Consider the following 25,926-nt stretch of genomic DNA (forward strand, 5'->3'; position numbering starts at 1 on the left):
ACAAGGAGAGTCTATACACCAACTTGCAACTTTTGTCAAAATTTGTGATCTACTGTGATTGTACACAGCGGTCGCATGGTACAGGGCCAATCATAGATCATTGCACGGACTCAAGGCTGTACGAGAGCACCAAAAGTGGGAGGACCAATGGGTGCATACTCCCAGAGTGACATGGTTGCATATCTGCAGTGGCTAGGTGCAAAGTGATTTATAAATCAGCCTCAAAAGAGCAATTCATACAACTTAGCCAGTGGAAGCTTTTTGGCACATTTGGAGTGTAATATTTCATAAGCATTATTCACCTGAGACCTTAATTCCACCCCCATTTCAACAGAATAAATTTGCTTAAAAACATTGTCTCCCCACAACTTGCATATGAGGTACAATATAGGAACTACAGTGCTTTGAAAAAGTATTCATACACCTTGAAATTTTCCACATTTTGTCATGTTACAACCAAAAACGTAAATGTATTTTATTGGGATTTTATGTGAAAGACCAACACAAAGTGGCACATAATTGTGAAGTGGAAGGAAAATGATTTTCCAAATTTTTTCAAAATAAATATCTGAAACGTGTGGCGTGCATTTTGTATTCAGCCCCCTTTACTCCGATAGCCCCAACTAAAATCCAGTGAAACCAGTCACCTAATTAGTAAATAGAGTCCACCTTTGTGCAATTTAATATCAGTATAAATACAGCTGTTCTGTGAAGCCCTCAGAGGTTACTTAGAGAACCTTTGAACAAACAGCATCATGAAGGCCAAAGAACACACCAGACAGGTCAGGGATAAAGTTATGGAGAAGTTTAAAGCAGGGTTAGGTTATAAGAAAATATCCCAAGCTTTGAACATCTCACGGAGCACTGTTCAATTGCCAAGACATGGCCGTCCACCTAACTGACAGGCCGGGCAAGGAGAGCATTAATCAGAGAAACAGCCAATAGGCCCATGGTAATTCTAGAGGAGCTGCAGAGATCCACAGCTCAGGTGGGAAAATCTGTACACAGGACAACTATTAGTCGGGCACTCCACAAATCTGGCCTTTATGGAAGAGTGGCGAGAAGAAAGCAATTGTTGAAAGCAAGCCATAAGAAATGCCATTTGCAGTTTGCGAGAAGCCATGTGGGGGACACAGCAAACATGTGGAAGAAGGTGCTCTGGTCAGATGAGGACACCAAAATGTAACTTTTTGGCCTAAAAGCAAAAACGCTATGTGTGGTGGAAAACTAACACTGCACATCACTCTGAACACACCATCCCCACTGTGAAACATGGTGGTGGCAGCATCATGTTGTGAGGATGCTTTTCTTCAGCAGGGACAGGGAAGCTGGTCAGAGTTGATGGGAAGATGGATGGAGCCAAATACAGGGTAATCTTAGAAGAAAACCTGTTAAAGTCTGCAAAAAAAATTGAGACTGCGGTGAACCCTATACATGCAGCGAGAGTTAAAATGGAATGGCTTAGATCAAAGCATATTCATGTGTTAGAATGGCCCAGTCAAAGTCCAGACCTAAATCTAATTAAGAATCTGTGGCAAGACTTGAAAATTGCTGTTCACAGAAGCTCTCCATCCAATCTGAAAGAGCTTGAGCTATTTTGCAAAGAATGGGCAATAATTTCACAGATATGAAAAGCTGGTAGAGACATACGACTTGCAGCTGTAATTGCAGAGAAAGGTGGTTCTACAAAGTATTGACTCAGGGGGGCTGAATACAAATGCACGCCACACTTTTCACATATTAAAGTGTGTAATAAATTTTGAAAACCATTTATCATTTTCCTTCCACTTCACAATTATGTGCACTTTGTTTTAGTCTATCACATAAAATCCCAATAAAATACTTTTACATTTTTGGTTGTAACATGACAGAATGTGGAAAATTTCAAGGGGTATGAATATATTTTTTCCAAGCTTTCCCGCCTGTTCACAGGAATACCAATTTATACATGCATCAAAGTATACAAACAAATTCAAGATTAAAACAGAGTCTGTAGTTAAATTTATTAAAGACATGGGGCAATATAAATTATTTAATACATATAAAGAACCAAGGCTACGTAAAAACAGGAAGGAAAATATACAGAATATTTATTTTGACATAAAAAGAAAGTCAAATATTAAAAGGTGCATTGCTTGTGTGGGTGATTGGGATACATCCCAAAATGATTGCTATAAAGCCACAAAAGGTTCATAGTTGACTTAAAAGTCAAAATGATAAAAGTAACAAAGGCATCTGTGTACTGTACATGTGTTAAAGTCAGAGCTGAACAATAATGCAGCAGGAACAGCTGAATACAAACTGACTAATAAAAGGGAAACCTCCACAGAGCTAAGTACAATATTGGTTTGCTGGTTTGTTATACAGTCATGTACCAATGAATATGAAGCAATGCTTTGACAACATAATCAGTCCATTTGAATAAGGTTTTCTCTTTATTTCCACATCTGTAATACCCTATGTTGCCTCTTTATTTGCAGGTTTACAACATTACAACCAGTACTAACTTAGAACTGATGAAATCCCCACACAAGCAAATACTCAAAATTCATTGTCCTTTCAATGTGATTTAAATAAATCACCATAAAGTATAACAGTTTTGGCTGGTCTTTACCTTCCAAGCAGGTGAAGACCTCAACAGACCTTCTTTTCCCACATGGGTTTGGGCTTAAAGAAAGCAGACAAATCTCTTGTGGACGGAAAAAAAATGCAATGAACATAGACAAGACAAGTCCTACTGATGGAGATGCGCTCTGTCATCCGGCCTTTTGATGTGGATTCGCCTAACTCTCTCAATGCGATCACGTTCTTCATCCTCATCTGGGCGTTGGGAACGGCCTGCTGCTCCTCCCGTGGCCTCCAACAGAGCATTATCTGGTCCCCGTCCATCTTGTGCTTCATACAGCAGAATGTTAAGAGTCTCTTCGTAGATTCTTGCCTCTGGAAACTCCACCTGAACAATAGCACACAATAACTTATTTGCATCCTTGAAAACTACCACAAAATAAAATGCACTACATAATACAGTGTCCATCAAGATTAAAGTGGTATTAAACCCAAAAGTAAACATTATCTCATGGCTTGCCAATTCTTAATCCTGGTACACACTACAGTTTTTTTTTTTGTGCAATCCAGCAGGCTGCATAAAAAAAAAAAAAAAAAATCTGTAAGCTCCGGTCAAAGATGATGTACTAATGATCCGACATTAGTGCAGCGATCTCCCCCGCTGTGCTGTTGTGTTCTGACAGGGTGACAGCTCCCCCGCTAGAACACTCCAATCAGTGCTCTCTGCCATTGGTAGAGGGTGATGACCGGGAGTACACGTTTTTTTTTTTTGTTTTTTAATTGGCCGATGTCTACCATGTGTACCCGGCTTTAGATGGCTACATTCCTTTTTTTTTTTTTTTTTTTTTTTTAGGTTTTCTTTCCCTTAATTTCACCTAGTGATCTGGCCAGTAAATAGGGCTGCGAAACTGACGGTAAAGCGCCACTAAAAATAGCACCGTTTTACCTCCGGCGCAAGCACCGCCCCAGTGTGAAAGGGGTCTTATATTTTTTAAGGGAAAAGTGTATTACAATACATGAATGAATAATAATAAAGTATACGTATACCCAGCCACTAAAATCCGATATGAGTTTCAATACTTTAATGTAATTTGAAATCATTTTAAATCTGCAGCTTTTACTAATATATAAGTGGTGATCCTGCCATGTCTGGGTACTTTCTGTTATAGGGGGACAACACTCTGCCCTGTCTCCAAATTGTGCTCCAGCATGGCTACTCTGTCACACAGGCTTCCAATGGAGGCTAGAAGTAGCCATTCTCAATTTGCATTACACAGATATGGCCTATGGCTGTTACAATCAGGAAACCTAAAAATGCCATGCAGCCATAAAAGTGCATGCCATTAGGCATTAAATGGCTGTAAAGAGGATGCAGGTCCCACAGTACCTAAACAGAACAAAAGAATGGAAAAATAAAAAAATAAATCGCTGGTATGATAACACGGTGCTTTTGCAAACAATATGCAGTTCAGTTAGGCTCCGTTCACACAGGGACGACTTGTCAGGCGACCTAGTCGCCTGACAAGTCGCCTTCCGTTCTGTGCTATGGAACCGTTCTAAGGGGAGCGACGCAAGTCGCTCCGACTTAGAAAAAGGTTCCTGTACGACTTTGGGGGCGACTTGCATAGACTTCTATACAGAAGTCGTTTTGCAAGTCGCCCGGGCAGTCGTGTGCACTGAGGCGACCTGCAAGTTGTGCCGCCTCTGGTGTCCGCCTCTGGTGTGAACCGAGGCTTAGCCAGAGGCGGCACGACTTGCAGGTCGCCTCACCGAGGCGACTGGCAAAACGACTTCTATATAGAAGTCTATGCAAGTCGCCCTTTAGTCGCCCCCAAAGTCGTACAGGAACCTTTTTCTAAGTCGGAGCGACTTGCGTCGCTCCCCTTAGAACGTTTCCATAGCACAGAACGGGAGGCGACTTGTCAGGCGACTAGGTCGCCTGACAAGTCGTCCCTGTGTGAACCGAGCCTGAGGGTTTGCAGCTCCTTCAGCAGAAGAAAAAATATTTTTATATATTCTGGAGACACTTAAAGTCTCAAGTATGATTGCCACGTTCACACAGACTGTTTTCAGCTAAAGTGCACTAAATCACCAGCTTTTCAGTCCACTACCCAATTTACGCTCAGGCCTGGTGACAGTATCGAGTCAAACAGGTTCAAATTTCAGTAAAGTAATAACATATGTAAAGTTTATAAAGCAATATTTTAAACCTAAAATTGTCAAGGTGTTTAACTGAATGACTCCTAAAATGAGATTTAATATTCTTTAAACTGTAGAAGTCAACAGCTACAAGTAGCTACTGGCTTTTAACACGCTTACCAGTCAAGGGATCCAGCACTGCCATCATCTGGGCCAGTTTTTCGCTGGTGCTTGGGTCCCAGGCGCTGACATCTTGCTTGTGGGAAGCCGGCTGTGACTTCCTTCGACTTCACAGCCGGATTCCCACTGAGCATGCACAAGTCGCATTGCTCTTTCTGAATGGACCCACAACCTCCTGGGACCTGTGATGTGTCCCAGGAGGTCGCAAATTACATCAAAACGTAGTAGAAGAGGGGGGAGGAGGAGGAGGAAAACTGTAATCTCCCTTTTAAGGTGAGGTTTCACTTTCATTATGTAAATATATCATTAGGAATAACAAAACACCTATTTAATTTTCACCATGAAGGACCTCCCACATATACCCCTTTTGCTTTTTTAGGCATCTTCAAAATAACGATCATTTAAAAAACAAAAAAACAAAATGCTGCTAGCAGGTATAAAATTGGCAATTCTTGGCACTACCTGCTAGTAATGGAGCTTGTTCGTCCATTTTCACTGCATATACATTTCTCTATTTTTCTGTTGGGAGGAAGCAGCCAAGTTTAAAAATATAAGAATTAAGCCCTGTTCAAACCTTCGTGTACCAGGACCATGTGAAAAACATGCTAAAACGCTTAAGGGCACTCAAAACAGCACAGGAACGTGGCAAATTGCTAAATAAACGTACCAGGGTCTTCTGAAAAAAAAGGTACAGGAGCTACTTTGGCATGTTTGGGCAGCCCATTCAAGTTACTGGCCTGCCCTATGCTGTCGCAGAAAAGAAAAAAAACACACAATGTGCAGATGTGAATGCAGCTTTAGGGTTTCTGACTTTCCAGTTAAAAATCCTTTTCACGTTTGAGTTTTACAAGGATGTACAGGAAAACTGGCTACAAATAAGCAGGTACAACTTATGCAGGAGGACATGTTTAATCTCTGTATCACTTGAGGCCATTCACTTCACGGCAAAGCATCAGCTTTTTTATTCTTTAACCACTTCCATACCGGGCCATAGTAAAAGGACGCTGGCAGGAACATCTCCTCTTTCCGGGTGGACGTCAAATGACGTCCTCCGTTTCTCGTTGCTCCTGCGGGCCCCGGGGGCTGCACTTGGCGATTGGGGATGAGGCACGTCCCTCAGTCATAGTCCATCTCCAATCAGGGTAAAAAGCCAATGAAATTGGCTCTTTACCACGTGACCGACTGTGTTCAATCACAGCCGGTCACAAATGTCAACAAATGGCTGTAGTGCTTTTTCTGGGTTCTCCTCCTCAGTGTGAGGAGGACACCTGGCTGCAATAAATACAGTACAGTGCCGGATCTCCCCCAAATAAAGATTACCTGTCACCAGCCCATCAGAGTACCCGAGTTCCTGTCACCAGCCCATCAGAGTACCTGTCACCAGCCCATCAGAGTACCTGAGCACCTGTCACCAGCCCATCATAGTACATGAGTACCTGTCACCAGCTCATCAGAGTACCTGAGTACCTGTCACCAGCCCATGCCTCATAGAATATACATTGGAGTGTTTGCTTTTTAAAATGGGGTCATTTTGTGGGTGTTTCCATTGTCCTGCTGCTTCAGGGCCTTCAAAAGGTGCGATAGGTCCTCAGGAAATTATATGTGTAATTTATACTCCTAGAACGCCTGATGGTGCTCCCTGCATGTTGGGCCTCCCTATGCGGCCAGGCTGTGAAAAAGTTCCACACATGTGGTATCGCCATACTCAGGACAAGTAGCAGAATGTATTTTGTGGTGTAATTTTTGCTATGTACATGCTAGAAAAATCTTATAAATTGACAACTTTATGTAAGTAAAAAAGGTTTTCATTTTCTTTCCACGTTTTCCAAAAACTTGTGGAAAAAAAAATCACATGTTCAAAAGACTCATAATGCCAGATTATACGTTGGGGCATTTTCTTTCCAAAATGGGTAATTCTGTGGGTAATTTCACTGTCCTGGTGCTCCAGGACCTTTAAAAATGTAATAGGTAGGAATGAAATTAGATGTGTAATTTATGCTCCTAGAACGCCTGATGGTGCTCCCTGCATGTTGGGCCTCTGTATGTGGCCAGACTGTGAATAAGTTTCACACATGTGGTATCACCATACTCAGGAGGAGGAGCAGAATGGATTTTAGGGTGTAATTGGAAGTAGGTTTACGCTGTGTGTGAGAAATAACATGACAATTTTGTGTAAAAAAAAATATATAATAATTTCGTAAGTTTCTCAAGAATTGTGGGAAAAAAAAAAAACTTAAAAAAAAACTCACCATGCCTCTTACTAAATACCTTGGACTGTCTACTTTCCAAAAAGGGGTCATTTGGGGGGTATTTGTACTATCCTGACATTTCAGGGCCTCAAGAAATGAGCTGTCAGTACACCAGGTGTGATCAATTTTTAATGATTTGCACCATAGCTTGTAGACTCTAACTTTCACACAGACCAAATGATATAAACTAATTTGGGTTATTTTTACAAAAGATATGTAGCAGTATAAATTTTGGCCCAAATTTATGAACAAAAATGACTTATTTGCAAAATTGTATAATAGAAACTAAAAAATAAGTTTTTTTTCTCAAAATGTTCGCTTTTTTTTTTTTACTTATAGCGCAAAAAATAAAAAACCCAGTGGTGATTAAATGCCACCAAAAGAAAGCTCTATTTGTGTGAAAAAATTTATAATTTTGATTGGGTACAGTGTAGCATGACTGAGTAACTGTCATTCAAAATGTGAGAGCACTGAAAGCTGAAAACTGGTCTGTATTGAAGTGGTTAAAAGAAGAAGTGTTGTAAGTGGTTTTTCTGAACTCCTATTTGGTATTTTATTCTGGAAATACACGCAAAAACAAAGCCACGGATAATTGCCTTTACTGCCTACTGACATGCAACTTAAAAATACAATTTGCACTGACATCATCTATTGACTTTATGTCTTGTCCTCTCAGATCTGATTGAACCTGTAACTCTGTCCACAGAAATGTATTTCTACGTCATTTTTCATCCTGCCATAACTATACATCGGCACTGTCTTTTTTCAACTTTTGACAAAAATATTAAATGAAAAATAAGTTTGTGACTATACCTTGGTTTGCTTCTTCTCTGTAGCATATACAATGGATGTACAGCACACCTCTGCGATTTTTCGACCTTGACCATAGAATGACCAGCAGCAGATTTCATCGCCAATTACATCTTTAATAAATAAAACCCTCCCATTAAATCGTAAGGACAGCTTATCAAACAGCTCAATGTTCTTCAGCATGTTGTCATCAGAATTGCTGAAAAGATATATAATTCAGAATTAATCATACTAAAGAAGAAAAAAAAAAAAAAAGCTTGATGATAACTGGTTGGAAAATCTACAGCAGAGAGGACTGGTTAATATATAATTTTAACATTGACATTTACCTAATGACCAGTACACACTATCAGTTTCTTTTTCCATTCAGCTCAGCGTGCTGAATGAAAAAAAAAAAAAAAAAAAAACTGAGGAGCTCGGGAAGAGATTGTACTAACTATCCGATGTTAGTACAGCAATCTCCCCCTGCTGAGCTATTGCATTCTGACAGGGGGACTGGGGGACTGCCTGCCTGCCTGCCTGCCCCCCCCCCCCCCCCCCCCCCCCGCCAGAAAACACTGGTCAGCGCTCACAGCCGATGGCTGCCAGCTCTGATCGGATGCTGGTTTACCAGCCTGCCCGCTCGGCCGGCTTCTGTCAGACAGGTTGGTGTACACACGGGCTGAATATCGGCCGGTATCTCTTGAACTGGCCAAAACCATCCAATATTCGGCCCATGTGTACCAGGCTTTAGGCTGACCATACACTATTTAACTGACTGTACAATCCCTTTTGAATTTACCATCAACTGTGTACTGGAAGAGTTTCAAAAGCAATCATTAATTGTCATAGCGAAATGTATAAAGGAAAACTTTTATGTAACATTCACTGGAAGACAGAGTACCTTATCAAAGATCCCATACTTTGGCGGCCAACTCAATGATGCCTGCATTATCTGGCAATAGATGCTTGTGTTACACCTAATCAAATGCTGGCATTATACATTTATTGCTGCCAAGGCAACAGGCAGTTCGAACCTGTCATTACTCATCTTAAGTCCCTCATTTTGTTGAGATGACCCCGATGCCCAGAAGGTTATAAATATAGATGCACCGAACCGTTTCGGGCGAAAATGGTGTTGATTGGCAGAATGTCGATAAGAGAAAATGTGCTGATAATAGCACTGAAAAAGCACCACGTTTTTGTGGCAATTTTACTGCACAGCGTTTTTGGGACGATTTTACCATGATTGTGACGGTGTGTTTTTCATAGGTTATGTTACTCAAAAACCACAAAAAATGTAGCACGGGTGCGTTAATGATGCGTTCTTGCTGCGTTTTCAATGCATTTGAACCGGTAGGTGCTTTTTTTTAACTGACCAAAAATGCATCAAGCTGGATTTTTAACACAATGGAAGCCCAATGGACCAGTGTGCAGAGATACATAGAATTTAAAGGGATACATTTTTCTTGAGCTTTTCTTGCGCTAAGGATGGGTTCACACTGGTACACTGTGCGATATTGCATGTGATTCGCAACCTCACTGCAGTGCAAATCACACGCAGATTATACGGCTGAATTTTGCATCGTCTTCGGACCAAAGTCGTGCAGGACCCTTTTTTGGTCCGCACCAGAATCAGATCACATGGGATCCGATTCATGTCCGAACTGACAGTTCGCATTGCGGTATGGGAGCCGATCCGGGGGTGTCATTAACTTTGTATTGACACTCCCAGCGGTTCGCATATGGCAGTGTGAACTGTCTGCGAGTCGGGTGCGATGCGGGAACCCGTGCTGGATTTGCACGAGTTCTCGCATCGCACCAGTGTGAACCGAGCCTTAAGGTGCCAATAATGGCTGACAATAAATTCATATTAATTTAAACTGATATTAATTAAAAAGTTGAATATAATACAATTATATCTAAAAATATAAATATTTTTTAAAACTGTCATTTTCGGCCAAGTGCATCCTGCATTTTTGGTTTTGGCATCAAAACTTTCATTTGGTGCACCTCTACATTAGGATATTACAGATTACCTGCGTTTTAAACAGTTTTAACAAGGACCCATACTGGGAGTAGGACCAACCATACCTGGTGTACGAGTACTTGTTATTGCTTCTGTTGTAGAGCAACTTGACTGCTGGCTGTGGGAAGTAAAACAAAAATCAGTCACTGGCTTTGTCAATGTAATTATTTTACAAACGAAAAAATTATGAAAAAACTAATTCAAATGTTATATAAAAACTTACTGAACAATCTTAAAAAGAGAAAGTATAGTTTTTTTTTTTTTTGACCCATCATACTTACCTAGGTGGACGCAGCATCGGTCCTCCGCCGCCTCTTCACAGAGAACTGAGCCACCGAACACCGCCGATGGCTCGGCTCTCTCACCTCCCCGAGCGGAGAGCTGCTGACTGTCAATCAGCAGCTCTCCGCTCTGCTCCTCCACGCTCACTGGAACACTGAGCTGTCACTGAGAGGCTGAGCTCACTGAGCTGTCACTGAGAGGCTGAGCCTGCTATCAGTCCAGTCACCTGGCTGATCCAGACTTCTGAAGTCAGGATAACGCAGTGCCTGGACTGATCCTTGTGACGTCAGCAGAGAGCAGAAGTCAGACCGCTCTCTGCTGAAATCGGGTCACAAGAATGCAAAACAAATTGCACTCCTGTGACCCTTAGGAGAAGCCCAGCCAAACGAGCCCAGGTTGGACTTCTCCTCTAAGTATTTATGCATTAAGATAAAACACATTCTGCTTGTAGCAGCCTCCTCAGCACCCCCCCACCCTCCCCCCAATTACTTACCTAAGCCCCATCTCTGTCCAGCCATGTCCACAAGTGTCTAAGCCGTCCGGGACACTCCTCCTGATTGGCCGACACACAGCAGCAGCGCCATTGGCTCCCGTGGCTGTCAAAGTCAGTCAGCCAATCAGAGGAGAGAAGGGGCGGGGCTAGGACGGGGCTCCATGTCTGAATGGATACATGGAGCTCTGACTCGGCTCGGGTGCTCCCATAGAGAGCTGCTGGCTGATTGGGCACTTGATAGAAGGGAGGGGCCAGGAGCAGCAAAGAGGGACCCTAGAAGAGGAGGAGCCAGGCTGCTCATTGAAAAAACTAACTGCACAGAGGAGGTAAGTATAACATGTTTTTTTTTTTTTTTTTTAAAAACACGAGACTTCACAATCGCTTTAAAACCACTTGTCAACCGCAATACAAATACTGTATATATGGTAGCAGGTTGAAGCTTTATACCAGGATGATGCCTGCAGCCACAGGCATCATCCCAGTAATGTTTTTTTTACCGGGCAATTCTGCTGTTGGAGTGAGTATTCACAAATGGAAGAAATACAAAATAACAATCGCCCTCGGTCTGAAGCTCCATGCAAGATTTCCCCTCATGGGACAAGGATGATCATGAGAAAAGTGAGGGATCAGCCCAGAACTACATAGGAGGAGCTTGTGAATGATCTCAAGGCAGTTGGGACCATAGTCACCAAACAAACCATTAGTAACACAATACGCCACCATTGATTGAAATCATGCACCTGTAAGGTTCCCCTCCTCAAGAAGGCACATGTACAGGCCCGTCTGAAGTTTGCCAATGAACATCTAAATGATTTAGAGAAGGATTGGAAGAAAGTGCTGTGGTCAGATGAGACCAAAATTGAGCTCTGTGGCATTAACTTGACTCACTGTGTTTGGAAGAAGGAAAATGCTGACTATGACACCCTATGATACCCCAAGAACAACATCCCTACAATCAAGCACGGAGGTGGAAACATTATGCTTTGGGGCCCCTTTTTCAGACCTTAATCCTATAGAAAATTTAAAGAGGGAGCTGAAACGGAGTTGCCTAGCGACAGCCAAGAAACCTTAAGGATTTAGAGAAGATCTGTAAAGAAGAGTGGACCAAAATCCCTCCTGAGCTGTGTGCAAACCTGGTAACCAACTACAAGAAACATCTTACCTGCGCTTGCCAACAAGAGTTTCTTCACCAAGTACCAACTCATGTTTTGCTTGGGGATCAAATACTTATTTTACTCACTGAACTGCGACTCAATTTACAACATTTGTATCATGTGTTTTTTCTGGATTTTTGGTTGATATTCTGTTTCTATCCTTTAAAATACACTTTTGAAAAAAATTATAGACCCTTTATTTCTTTGTAAGTGGGCAAACTTACAAAATCTGCAGGGGATCAAATAATTATTTTTTTCCCTACTGTATATACTGACCAGTACATCGACGCCCACTTAAAGAGCTTCCAGGTGCCCAACAACAGAATCTTAAACCACTTCAACCCCATAGGACATACCTGTATATCCTCAGGTTGAAGTGGTTATAGAGGGGCGAAGGCTGCAGCCATCATCCCAGTACCAACATTTTCAGTCGGAAATGGGCGTTACTGTAGAAGTGATCACTTCTACAGGACACGGAAGGAGGACCTCCAACCTTTATTGGGCTCTCCCGAGAGATCTGAGAGCCCAGTACCGTCGCTGCTCAAATCCCTGGTGCACTGAAAGGGGAGAAATGTATATCTGTACCAAACCTCCCCTCTGTGGTGTAAGAAACTGGCAGTGACAAGGATATTGTCACTTCTGGTTTCAGTTTGATGTTTACAAGCCATCACTGATCAAATTTCTGAGGGCAGAGGAGAGGTCTGGTGTCTAAGACACCCCAAATCTTTACATTAAGAGAACCGGTCATGGCCCATGCTATCACAAGGGATGTTGTTCATTACAGTAATAACATTTTTTTTAATTTAAATTCATGAGTGTATTGGTCTTTGACAGCTTTTAATTGCGCACAGGGGCTTGTTCAGGCTGCTGAGAGTCTGGTACTGCTAGGGAAGGACTAGTGAGCACTGCATCAATTAGTGTGTCCACAGTACAAAGCATCAGGTGGAAAGCCACAGCATTTACCTCATAAAATGCAGGGGAAGGAAAATCCTGTGCGGTCTCTGCGATACTTTCCTCCAAAATATCCTCAAGGTTTAGTTTCAGGAGGACTGGAGGATGTACCGTGTCTCTGGCTTCTGGTGGAATTGCAGAGAGTTCTCCAAAAGAACATGGACAGGGTGGATAGGCTGGGTTGTGAAATCACAATATCTACCTTGTCTATTCAAAAAATTTCTTGTATTTACTGAAAAATATAAGACTTTCTCTGAACGGCAGCAATGTACAGCGACCACTTCCCTGTGGTTACTATGCAGAATTGCAACCACTTGGCACTGGATGACGGCTGCTATTAAGTAGTGGCAACTACTACAGTGATTTGCAGCTTACACAGGGATCAGCCAGATATGAGGTATGCTTACACTGGTCTAAGCTGGACCAATGTACCTATGCAATAAAGTTCACACCTAAACTTCAGCTTTAATTTTAAGAAATAAACAGTGAGATGGGCCTCCCACAAAAGCCTCTTATGAAAAAGACCTCTCAACCACAAATGTCAATTTTGAAACATGAACTGGATCTGACTTTAAAACTAATAATATTTGCCAGGTAACATTAATGAACAAAGGGTTCAGTACAGCAGCTTAAAAAATCCCCCCCCCCCTACAAAAAAGTAACCATGCCTAACAAGAGGTATACCAATACAGTGTTGATAATAGCAACTAGATAGATGTTTTTCCTGTCAAAATACCAACTTGACCATTATCATACATAACCATGTTTATACACTGAAATTGAAATCTATTACATCAACAAAACATAGCAACAGTATTGTTATGAATGTACAGCTTGAGAACAAAAAAGGTAAACTCCGGTTTCCTTTTTTATTTTACTCTCATATGACAGTATACAAATTTGTTCTTACCTTATTGGATGTGGCAATAAGCTTCTGCTCCTCCTTTGAAGATGTGATTACAGGAACTTTGCAAAAAGGTTCATAAACGTCTTTATTCTGCTGAAATAAAAACACAGTTATAAAAGAATGGAATTAAAACATAACAAGAAGAATCAAACTGCACGTGCACCATTGCACAGTCCTAATAGTGACCCAAGATCAGTACTGATTATGCAATAGATGGAGTGCTCTCCAACTGTTTACAATGATCTTTTGTTCACGTCCTACTACTATGTCTACCACAGTGAAGTGACATACTCCTCACCTTCAGGTAGGTAAACCATCTTCCACAATTCAGCACTAATTGTGGTCTAACTGCCAGGGCCAAGGGAGTGGGATGTCAGCAGCACAAGGGTAGGCTTCACTGGCCTGAAGAAGTTTGACCAGACCAAACAAAATCCCACTCAAGGATTTTTAATCTTCTATGACAGCCAAACAGGTCAGTGAGGAGTAAACAGAAGTGGGTGCAGGGTGTACAGGATATTACATTAATCAGTTAGACCCCATACACACTATACAACTTTTGTTGTCTGATTTCTTTTAGATTTACCAAAATCATGTAGTGAAAATGCCTGCCTGATTGCATATTAATTGAAACTCTTAATGTTTGACCTCATATTATAAGGTTTTGGTAAATCTGAAGGAAAAAAACCTACAGAAAATTGTATAGTGTGTATCCAGCTTAAGATTCACAAAATTACCATAATTTTTCCACTTGGTGCTTAATGGTGAAGCATACCATTTAAAGCATATCTATGGCAAAAGAGCAATATGGTCAAAATTTAAAATAATATATTCATTTCCACATTGGATTACAATGATCTCTAGCCTACTCATATTAATTTGAATGATCTTAAGGTTTGTAAACGTACTTTGTGAAGATCCCCACACATTTTCTTTTTTTAATTCTGCACCACACATTCACTATGCCCAGTGAGCAGAAACTGCTGTGGCACACATTATACAAAGCCTGCCTTCTGAACTACAGAGGTGCTGAGAGAAGGATTTTCAAGAGGCAGAGTCAGTATAGGAATCACTGCTTGCAGGCAGCAATGTACCATGGGATATGTAGTGCTTAAATATTGAAAGTAAACAGTATGGGAGAAGCTGAAAAGTGTGCATGGAATCCAGGAGTTGTGGAAAGAAATGGCCAGCAGACAGGCAGAACTCACAAAACAAAAGTCAGTTTTGAATAACTTCACAAAAGAAACACACTTCCCATAAACCATGAGATTTTAAAACTAGACTATGAATGCAATTTCATTTAAGCTGGCCATAGATGGATAGCAGTTCAAATAAAAATTTTAAGGAAAATATCTAATAAAGTGGAAGTAAACCTCCCCTCAAAAAAAACAAAAAAACAATTGGGCCCCCTGCACCGTTATGCAATAATGTGCTACTATGCACCGCATAGTAGCACATTATGACAGAGTGTCACAGCTCACAGCTTTCATGTTTGCCTGGTCTTACTTCCGGGTTCGCAGGCTTCAGCTGTATGAATGGCCAGGGCCATGATAACGTCACTCCCTCACATGCGGGCAGGAGCCATGGCACGGGTATGCTGTTCCTTCAGAGTTTATACGTCTGTGACGTCACTGGCTGCATCACATGTGAATATCAGTGCACGTTTAGAAGATATTCACTGTACCTACAGGTAAGCCTTATTGTAGGCTTACCTTTAGGTACGAGTTATAAAGTGGACTTAACTTCCACTTAAACATTTGATTTTGGAATGAATGGCCTTTATCAAATGAAAACCACATTCACTGTTAAAAATGTGTTCAGTTGAGAAAAATTTTCCACCCTGCTCCTTTTAATTTTTAGGTCACTGAAGTCGAAAGCGAACGTCAACTTGACTCTTGTATTGATTAGAAAACGAAAACAAACTTTATTTATATTGTGCATTCTTTTTCTAAGAATCTTCATTCAAAATTCTACGCATCTATGGCCAGCTTTACATAAAATTATTTTCGAGAACAGCAAAAAAAATTCAGGTTTTGCTGCTTGAGCTATTTACTAGAACATGCTTCATCCTGTGAAATTCATATAAAAATAGTATTGCCTCCCAATGCTGAGATCTCTATACAAACGCTACCTGGAGAGATGCTTGACATTCATCCGCCAGTCCTTGCACCAAGTAATACTTTGCTTCTGCCAAGAGTTCCTCAATCTCTCTCCGGCTCTCTGGAAGAGGAACAGCTCCATCACGCAGGTAGTTTAATATGGTCCCAAAATGTTTGCCACACCGATCAATTAAAATCCAACCTGCACAAAACACAACAAATACCTCCTTTAATTACAGAAACAGAAATAAATAAAACCTGACATAATGGGGTTTATTTACTAAAGCTGGAGAGTGCAAAATCGGGCTCACTTTTGCATAGAAACCAATCAGCTTCTAACCTCAGCTTGTTCAATTACACTTTGGCAATAAAACCTGGAAGTTGATCAGCTTCTATGTAGAAGTGAGCCTGATTTTTCACTCTCCAGCTTTAGTAAATAAACCCCAGTTTGTCTTCCAATTCCCTTGCAACAGCATTATAAATAGTATATAAAGTATTCAAATTTATCAAATTTTATAATAGGTGTGAAAATGCTCAAACACCACAAAAATGACTGCAGTATGTCACCACATAGCTGTCCTCTACCCACTGCCTTACAAGCCTTGAAGTGCTGTTAAAGGCTCACTTTTTTTTTTTTATAGCGGAAAAATAAAGGGAGGTTATACTTACCTTCTCTGCGGAAGGCTATTGCACAGAGCAGCCCCTTACCTCCTCCTCTGGAGTCCCCTGCCAGTGCTGTCCACTCCATCTCTCCTGAGCGCATCCCCATAGCAAGTCATGTGCTATGGTGGCACATGTGCAGGCTTGCTACTGAGCTGGACAGCGTGCATCTACAGACACATACTGTGGCTCGGCCATGCCCCCAGCACCCTCCTCACTGGATTTGACTGACAATTGCAGGAAGCATTGCTCTCGCTTGGTCTTGTGAAAACAGGGAGTGAGAACAGGGCTGTTGCAGATGGGCACAGTGCTTGATCAAGAGAAGAAATGCATTAAGGTAAAAAAACTTTTGACTTTAGAACCACTTTAAAGCATTTTGCCCCAATTCAACCAAACCGCTTTTTCATGAACATAAAAATGAAAAGGTAATAACAGAAAAGTATGACAGCACTGAAACAAACAAACTTCTGCACAGTCATTAGTTGCAACAGCTCTGGAACACAAATGGAAAACTTGGATTTAGCATCTTGTAGACAGGGCAATCTTGCTCACTCTCCTGTCACAGCATCTGCATGAAACAGTTCTTCCTGATGGTTGAAAGTTCCAGAGGGGCCAGAAGTAATATGTTGCTAGAGGAATGTTGAATAACTGTACCCCCCCCTCCCCACCTCCATAAAAACTTGCTTGAGCCCTCTCACATTCCAGCGCTGTGCTCTGCAGAAGCTCTGGTCTCTGCTCCTCTTCTCACAGGACAGACTGAGAACAATGGGAGCCACAGGCTCATATTGTTGTCAGTCAAATCCTGTGAGGGGGGAGCAGGGGGCATGGCTGAGCTACACACAAGTGTCTTGCTATAAGAGCACATACAGAAGAGGAGGAGCAGGCCGCACCAGTATGGGACCCCAAAAGAGGAGGTAAGGGGCAGCTCTGTGCAATACCATTGCACAGCACAGCTAAATATAACATCTTTTTTTTTATTTTAGGACAGCTGCTATGACAGAACAGCTCAACTGTAGCCCAACATCCTTGTAATTCTCTGTCCTCCTTGTAGCTCTAGCCACAAGTTTCTCTACATCATACTTACACAGAAAGCACTAAAAGGTTGCACTGTACTGTGGAAGCAGAGCAGAATTGCTGTAACCTACTCTTTATAGCATTTTAAAGAGATACACACAGCAGCACAAAAATCAAACATCTTTCGAGACAGAGAAAGGAAAAACAGACACAAGACATTTCATTCATTACATTTTTTTTAATAGCAATGCACTCCCCATGTGGCCTGGTATGGTTCAAGAGTGGGGCGGGGCGGGGCTCGACTCGCTGGTCCCCCTCCTTTCCTGGCCTGCCAAGCTGCATGCTCATATAAGGGTTTTTTTTTTTCTTTTGGAGTGAGGTTCCCCCCAAATCCATACCAGACCCTTTAGGGCAGGGGTGTCCAAACTTTTTTTTAAAGAGGGCCTGATTGATGAAGTGAACGTGCGTGAGGGCCGACCGTTTTCGTTGACATTCTTTGAACCATTAAAATTCGGTCTGTGTGTTAGCTCGAGCACTAATACATTGCCCTTCAAGAATTCTCTTGCCTTTGTGGCTGTGTGTGAGTAAAGAGATGTAACGTATATATTGGCGTATAACATGCACCTTCACTTTAAGAGGGATGTTTCAGGAAAAAAACTAAAATTTTAAATAAAGAACTTTGAAGCAAAATAAGGGTCAGTGCCCATCTACAGCCCCACCATTGCCATGAATGCAGCACCCCTATTGCCAGGAATGCAGCCCCCCCCATCATTGCCAGGAATGCAGCCCCCCCCCCCCCATCATTGCCAGGAATGCAGCCCCCCCATCATTGCCAGAAATGCAGCCCCCCCCCATCACTGCCAGGAATGCAGCCCCCCCCCCCCATCACTGCCAGGAATGCAGCCCCCCCCCCCCATCACTGCCAGGAATGCAGCCCCCCCCCCCCCCATCACTGCCAGGAATGCAGCCCCCCCCCCATCATTGCCAGGAATGCAGCCCCCCCCCCCATCATTGCCAGGAATGCAGCCCCCCCCCCCATCATTGCCAGGAATGCAGCCCCCCCCCCATCATTGCCAGGAATGCAGCCCCCCCCCCCATCATTGCCAGGAATGCAGCCCCCCCCCCATTACCAGGAATGCAGCCCCCCCCATCATTGCCAGGAATGCAGCCCCCCCATCATTGCCAGGAATGCAGCCCCCCCCATCATTGCCAGGAATGCAGCCCCCCCATCATTGCCAGGAATGCAGCCCCCCCCATCATTGCCAGGAATGCAGCCCCCCCCATCATTGCCAGGAATGCAGCCCCCCCCATCATTGCCAGGAATGCAGCCCCCCCCATCATTGCCAGGAATGCAGCCCCCCCCCATCATTGCCAGGAATGCAGACTCACCATTGCAATCAGTGCAGCCTGACTGATGCCCATCCATCTGCAGCCTCAGAGGGGACAGGGAGGGGGCGGGACGAGCGCCAAACGATTAGATACAGGAGAAACTCCTGTTTTCTCAGTGGCCTCTTTAATAGAAAGTCCCGCCTCCTTTGATGGACAGAACAGTTGTCCAATGGCAGCGCCGGAGATGGGACTTCCTATTACAGAGGCCACCGTGTAAACAGGAAATGCTCCTGTGTGCACGGCACGACCCCCCCCAAAGACAGTAACCACGCCCCCTGTCAAATTATATATATATATATATATATATATATATATATATATATATATATATATATATATATATATATATAATGTAGGGGGACTTTTTATTTTATTAGCATTAACCATGTCGTCTGTCTGTGAACTGAGCAGTGATAATTCATCACTGCTTAACAAACTGACATCTCGGTGTTTCAGTGAATTTCTGGTACTGTAATCTCGTAAAGTCTCACAGGGGCTGTTCTGCATTGTTTGAAGCATTTGTAGATCGGTTCACTCCTCCAAAGGAGAAGCGAACCACAAAGCTTTATAAAATGGCATCCAGAGGAGAATGATCTCCTCTGCGAATGCCGGAGAATGAAGCAGTGACATTTTTTCACTGCTTCATAAACAGACACCAGAATGTTTAAAATAAAAAAAAAAAAAAAAAAAACAAAAAAAAAACGAAAGAAACTTTTTTATTTATTACAAAATACCTGCATCATAATCATTCATCATTCACACAGCACTATGGAACCCACTGACAACAATAGCAAGGCAAATGGGATTCATGCTTTCATACCTTCACTGTCTGTTAATACTTCCATTCTCCCACTGAACATTGCTTTCAGCATTGTGTCTTGCTTGGTGAGTGTCTGCATGGTGGTGTAGTACAGTGCACCACCTACATTCAGCTTCACATACTTTGAACTGGTGCTGGCACATTTAAATGAGGTGGTCCTAGTTGTAGCTGCTGGTACCACAGTACTCACGACACTCTCTCCTGACATTTCTTCCTGCAAGCAAGGGGACAGAATTCATATATATAAAAAACAAATGTTTATATAAAATAAAAAGTCATGCAGAATAAATCCATAAATTGATAAACAGATCAAAAATGTGTCAACAAAATGTCCCAAAAAGATAAAGTTCATAAATCGTGCAGAAATAAACTGAGGATGTGTGTGATCAAATATCACCAACGTGATCCACCACCCAGTGCAAGATGGACTCTTACCAAAGTTGCAGGACTCCATTACAGAGTCAGATGCGCTCAACATGGTGTATCATCATCAGACATCACATATCATTCAGGAACATTCAGGAACAGACAGTGTTCAGTGCTTCCAGTATGTCTCAATGGACGTAGGGAAAAGGATTTAGACAAAGGCCTCAAGCTTGCGCCCCCCCCCCCCCCCCCCGCTGCTGCAGGATTTGCTGTTGTGTTCAGTTAGTCTTGTGATTCACACCACTATCCAAAATAACAAAACCAGGCAGTTGACAAGCTTCTTGCAAGCCTATTTTCCTCTTCAATACAGTTAATTTTAATGTATTAAGCAGCCCCCCCCCCCAATACTTACTTAAGCCCCATATCAATCCAGCAATGTTGCACAAGAGACTCAGCTGTCCAGGACTCCAGAGAGAGGGGGTGGGGCCTAGTCATGGCTCCATGTCTGAATGGACACATGGAGCTGTGGCTCAGCTGCCCCCATAGGAAGCTGCTTGCTGTGGGGGTACTCAGCAGGAGGGAGGGGCCAGGAGCACTGAAGAGGGACCTCAGAAGAGGAGGATCGGGGCTGCTCCATGCAAAACCAACTGCATAGAGCAGGTTAAGTATAACACGTTTGTTATTGTTATACAAAAAAAAAACAAAAAAAAAAAAAAACACAAGACTTTAGTATCACTTTGAATTGTAAACGGCCTCGTTTTAAAACTGTACCAAGTCAATAAAACTTATGTGTTAAAAAAAAAAAAAAAACAGTTGGATAATACCCTTATTATAGGTGTAAGCCATTTATGTACCTCCCAAAGCCTGGCAGACAAACTCACAGAGACGCCACCATCCCATCCTGCCTTGTTGCTAAGACACTCCCAGTCGTTACTGCCCACCATCACAGGACCGTGCTCTCAAATCCCTGCACACGGAAGGTTCAGGGTAAGGCTGGGAGATTTTCCCCCCAAAAAAAAATCTGCGATTTTTTTTATAAAAAACTCGATTCACGATTCGAATCTGATTTTTTTTTTTTTTTTATTATCTTAAAGTGCATCAACAAACAAAAATTTCAAAAAAAAATTTAAGTGCATTTTAAACATTCTTTGCAAGGAAAATGTACCTATCAACAACAGCAGCTTGAGGCAAGCTCGGTGGTGACAGGTGACACTACATCACTGTATATACTGACACACTACATCACCGTATACTAGGGCTGAAACAACTAATCGATTAATCGACAACTAATCGATTATGAAATTAATCGATTACTATTTTCATAATCGATTAATCGGCCAGTAACATAATGGGGTTAAAAATAATAAAATTAGCCCTTTATAGTACAAAAAGAGCAAATAATCGCTACTGTAAATATTACTTTCACAGTTCTACAGTAAAAAAATCAACCCCTTACAGTAGTGATCATTTGCTTTTTTTGTACTATAAAGGGCTCATTTTAGTTTTTTTTAACCCCATTATGTTACTAAACATTTTAGACCTGGTTTACATCTTTGTGTTTTTAGGTGCTTTTTGCAGAAACACACTACAGTTCATTTAACATGGTTTTCTATGGGACACGTTCACAACTATACTTTTTTTCAGCCGCTGCGTATTTGGAAAGGGTCAGGGACTTTTTTTTTTTTTTTTTTTTTTTTAACGCAAAACGGTGCTTTTTTGGTTCAATATACTTCAATGGAGAAGCTGCAGAAAAGCATGTAATTCGTTTTTGCAGCAATTTGTATTTTTTAATCTGCCCAACAACAAATTGGCCAAAAAACTGTATTTCTCTTCTAATAGTGTATACAGTATATCTCTTCTGTCTGTTATTCTCAGAGTGGATTTAATATTTTGCTCCCTAACCATATAGTTGGTTATTTATATTTACCACTGCATAGAGATATTTAAGAATACATTGTTTTTTTTAAAAAACTTTACATACTAACTAAATTACACACCACACTTTTTTTTAAGGTTATTAACCGATTAATCGATTAATCGAAACAATAATCGACCAACTAATCGATTATGAAAATAATCGTTAGTTGCAGCCCTACCGTATACTGACACACTACATCACCGTATACTGACACACTACATCACCGTATACTGACACACTACATCACCGTATACTGACACACTACATCACCGTAAACTGACACACTACATCACCGTAAACTGACACACTACATCACCGTAAACTGACACACTACATCACCGTAAACTGACACACTACATCACCGTATACTGACACACTACATCACCGTATACTGACACACTACATCACCGTATACTGACACACTACATCACCGTATACTGACACACTACATCACCGTATACTGACACACTACATCACCGTATACTGACACACTACATCACCGTAAACTGACACACTACATCACCGTAAACTGACACACTACATCACCGTATACTGACACACTACATCACCGTATACTGACACACTACATCACCGTATACTGACACACTACATCACCGTATACTGACACACTACATCACCGTATACTGACACACTACATCACCGTATACTGACACACTACATCACCGTATACTGACACACTACATCACCGTAAACTGACATACTACATCACCGTATACTGACACACTACATCACCTCATACTGACATACTACATCACCGTATACTGACACACTACATCACCTCATACTGACATACTACATCACCGTATACTGACACACTACATCACCTCATACTGACATACTACATCACCGTATACTGACACACTACATCACCTCATACTGACATACTACATCACCGTATACTGACACACTACATCACTGTAAACTGACACGTCGCTACATCACCGTATACTGACACGTCGCTACATCACCGTATACTGACACGTCGCTACATCACCGTATACTGACACGTCGCTACATCACCGTATACTGACACGTCGCTACATCACCGTATACTGACACGTCGCTACATCACCGTATACTGACACGTCGCTACATCACCGTATACTGACACGTCGCTACATCACTGTATACTGACACGTCGCTACATCACCGTATACTGACACGTCGCTACATCACTGTATACTGACACGTCGCTACATCACCGTATACTGACACACTACATCACTGTATACTGACATACTACATCACCGTATACTGACACACTACATCACCGTATACTGACACACTACATCACCGTATACTGACACACTATGAAATTGAGCTTAGTTATGTAGCATGAGGCTGTTTATTCTGCAATATTTACATTTTTGGTAAACTTCAATAAGTCCAAGCTCTGCAAGCTGAGATAACATGCACTGGCAATGTTATTGTTTTAATTAAATAAAAGAATTTGAGTAGTTCTCAAACTATGTGTGATTAACCTATTAACCTAAAATCTGTTCTGATTACGCTGTTTTTACTAACCTGACAGCTTATTATTCTAAATAGGAAACCTTCATTTGGTTTACAAATATTAAATATTCTAACTACCACCAATGAGTCATTACGTTTAAAGAGCACCTGTCATTTCAGATCCATCATGGTAGCGCCTGTTGGCAGGCATCCACTCCCCTGCTGCCGCCACTACCCTCACCTTGTTGTGTCACTGTTGCATCATCAGCCATCCCATTAAAGTGAATGGGACTCGCGGTGAGTCGGCAGCGGGTCAGAGGAGGAGCTGCTGCGGGACAGAGTAGTTTAACCACTTAAGGACCGGGCCTATTTTTAAAACTTGTTGTTTACAAGTTAAAATCTTTTTTTTTTTTTTTGCTAGAAAATTACTTAGAACCCCCAAACATTATATATATATATATATATATATATATATATATATATATATATATAAAATTTACATACATCCTAGAGAATACATTGGCAGTCATGCAATACTTTAAGTCACACCGTATTTGCGCAGTGATCTTACAAATGCAACTTTTTTGGAAAAAATATACACTTTTTTGAATTAAAAAATAAGAAAACCGTTAGCCCATTTTTTTTATATTGTGAAAGATAATGTTACGCCGAGTAAATTGATACCCAACATGTCATGCTTCAAAATTGCACCGCTCGTGGAATGGTGACAAACTTTGACCCTTAAAAAACTCCATAGGCGATGTTTAAAAATTTCTATAGGTTACCAGTTTTGAGCTACAGAGGAGTTCTAGGGCTAGAATTATTGCTCTCACTGTAACGATCGCGGCGCTACCTCACATGTGTGGTTTGAGGCATGATTTCTGTATGCATTTGCTTCTGCACGCGAGCACAAAGGCGCTTTTTTTTTTTTTTTTCTTATTCATTTTACTATTTTTTGTAAACATCCCTTGTAATAAAGAAAAAGGCAGGACAGGACCTCTTTAATGTGAGATCTGGGGTCAAAAAGACCTCAGATCTAACATTTACACTTTAATGCAATAAAAATAAATACATGTCTTTTTAAAAATAAATACAAAATTTCCCCTTTAAGACCTTTGGGCGGAAGTGACGTTTCACGTCGCTTCCGTCATCCAATGTTATGGAGCCGAGTGGGGGCCATCTTTCCCTCACTCGGCTCCAGGCCTGTGAGGGGATAGGATTGGACCGTCTCCACCACTACCGATGGCTCCGATAAGAGGTGGGGGCGCGGTACCTCTCCCGCCGCAAAGACCACTTTTATCAGAAAAAGGATCACCTGCCATTTAAGAGAATACAGGGGTTATGGCAGCTATCTGCTGCCATAACAACAGTATTCCACGTCAAAGTACTGATGTAGAACGACGGCGGCTAGTCCGTAAGTGGTTAAAACGTATGATTTAATTCAACTTGATTTCAATCAAGGCCACCATCGCCTCTGTCACAGTGTCACTGAACTCAGATCTGCTGGGACAGGAGAGAGATAGAGTGCATGTGAGGGGAGTCTGAATCATCGGAGGGTGTCTTAGCAAAGTCCTAGCATCAAGGCAGGATGGGATGATGTCATCTCTGGGAGTTTTTCAGTCAGGCTTCATAAGGTATGTAAATGGCCTGCACCTATACACTGATCTGCATAGGCAATAAATGTGAACTAACCTTTTAATGGGGATTTGGCTAGAAGGGAAAGGAAGGGAGTGGGGAACATGGTTAATGTGACCATACACTATGCAATCTGATTGTACAATCTCCTTTAGATTTACCATTGACTATGTAAAACAAGGGCCTGCCTGAATGGATGGCTTAGATACTCACGTTACAGAATTCTGGTAAATCTAAAGAAGGATGTATGAACATTGTATAGTGTATGGCCAGTGGATCTTCCTTGAAATGTTGGGAGGATATGCCATTGGTGAATGTTTCTTTTCTTCCAATCCTTGCCTTGTATTTAATATAACTGATCCCCAGGATAACACACACAGCCCACTGTATCACTATTACTATGGCTTGTATATCTCAGCTGCTGCTGCATCTCCCATGACTTACAGGAGGTCTATATGGTGACCCCCCAGCCCAGGTAAACACGCCGGCCATCCTCCTAACAACCCAACCCTGTCACCACAAATACATTATTAAAAGGCTCTATACTCACCATCAACCCCGATAAACTTCCCTCAGGCCAAAATTCGGGATCCACCCAGTCCAGCTCAGACACTTCCGCCCGTCACTGACGCACTTCCTCTACATTCATCTCCCTCAGCCCCCTTGGGACCTGCAAAGTTCCCTTTTCCTGTCTGGTATAATGGCATGACGCTGGAACAAGGACAGGCCGGCCAACACACATAAACCAAATGAATAGAGGCCCATATACATGTCAGAGCCGCCCGTTCAATCAGATACACATCACTAGTCACCTAAG

At 41.9% G+C, this 25,926-nt stretch overlaps 1 protein-coding gene across 2 annotated transcripts; it reads right to left on the reverse strand.

Annotated features, from left to right (window-relative positions):
• Positions 1-1,978: 1,978 nt before the first annotated feature.
• On the reverse strand, positions 1,979-25,804 carry KCTD10 (potassium channel tetramerization domain containing 10). Of its 2 annotated transcripts, none has more exons than XM_073629781.1 (7): positions 25,660-25,804; positions 19,718-19,931; positions 15,867-16,036; positions 13,742-13,828; positions 10,017-10,069; positions 7,947-8,142; positions 1,979-2,953 (listed from the first exon to the last, which is right to left on the reverse strand). In XM_073629781.1, the coding sequence occupies exons 1-7, from the start codon at positions 25,660-25,662 to the stop codon at positions 2,735-2,737; spliced, it is 942 nt and encodes a 313-aa protein (XP_073485882.1). In that variant the 5' UTR covers positions 25,663-25,804; the 3' UTR covers positions 1,979-2,734. The 2 variants fall into 2 exon arrangements, with proteins under 2 accessions (XP_073485882.1, XP_073485875.1); XM_073629774.1 differs by having other exon boundaries at positions 13,742-13,831.
• Between the last annotated feature and the right edge of the window lie 122 nt (positions 25,805-25,926).

This window comes from Aquarana catesbeiana, linkage group LG01 (genome assembly GCF_042186555.1).
Source record: "Aquarana catesbeiana isolate 2022-GZ linkage group LG01, ASM4218655v1, whole genome shotgun sequence".
NCBI classification, from domain to species: domain Eukaryota; kingdom Metazoa; phylum Chordata; class Amphibia; order Anura; family Ranidae; genus Aquarana; species Aquarana catesbeiana.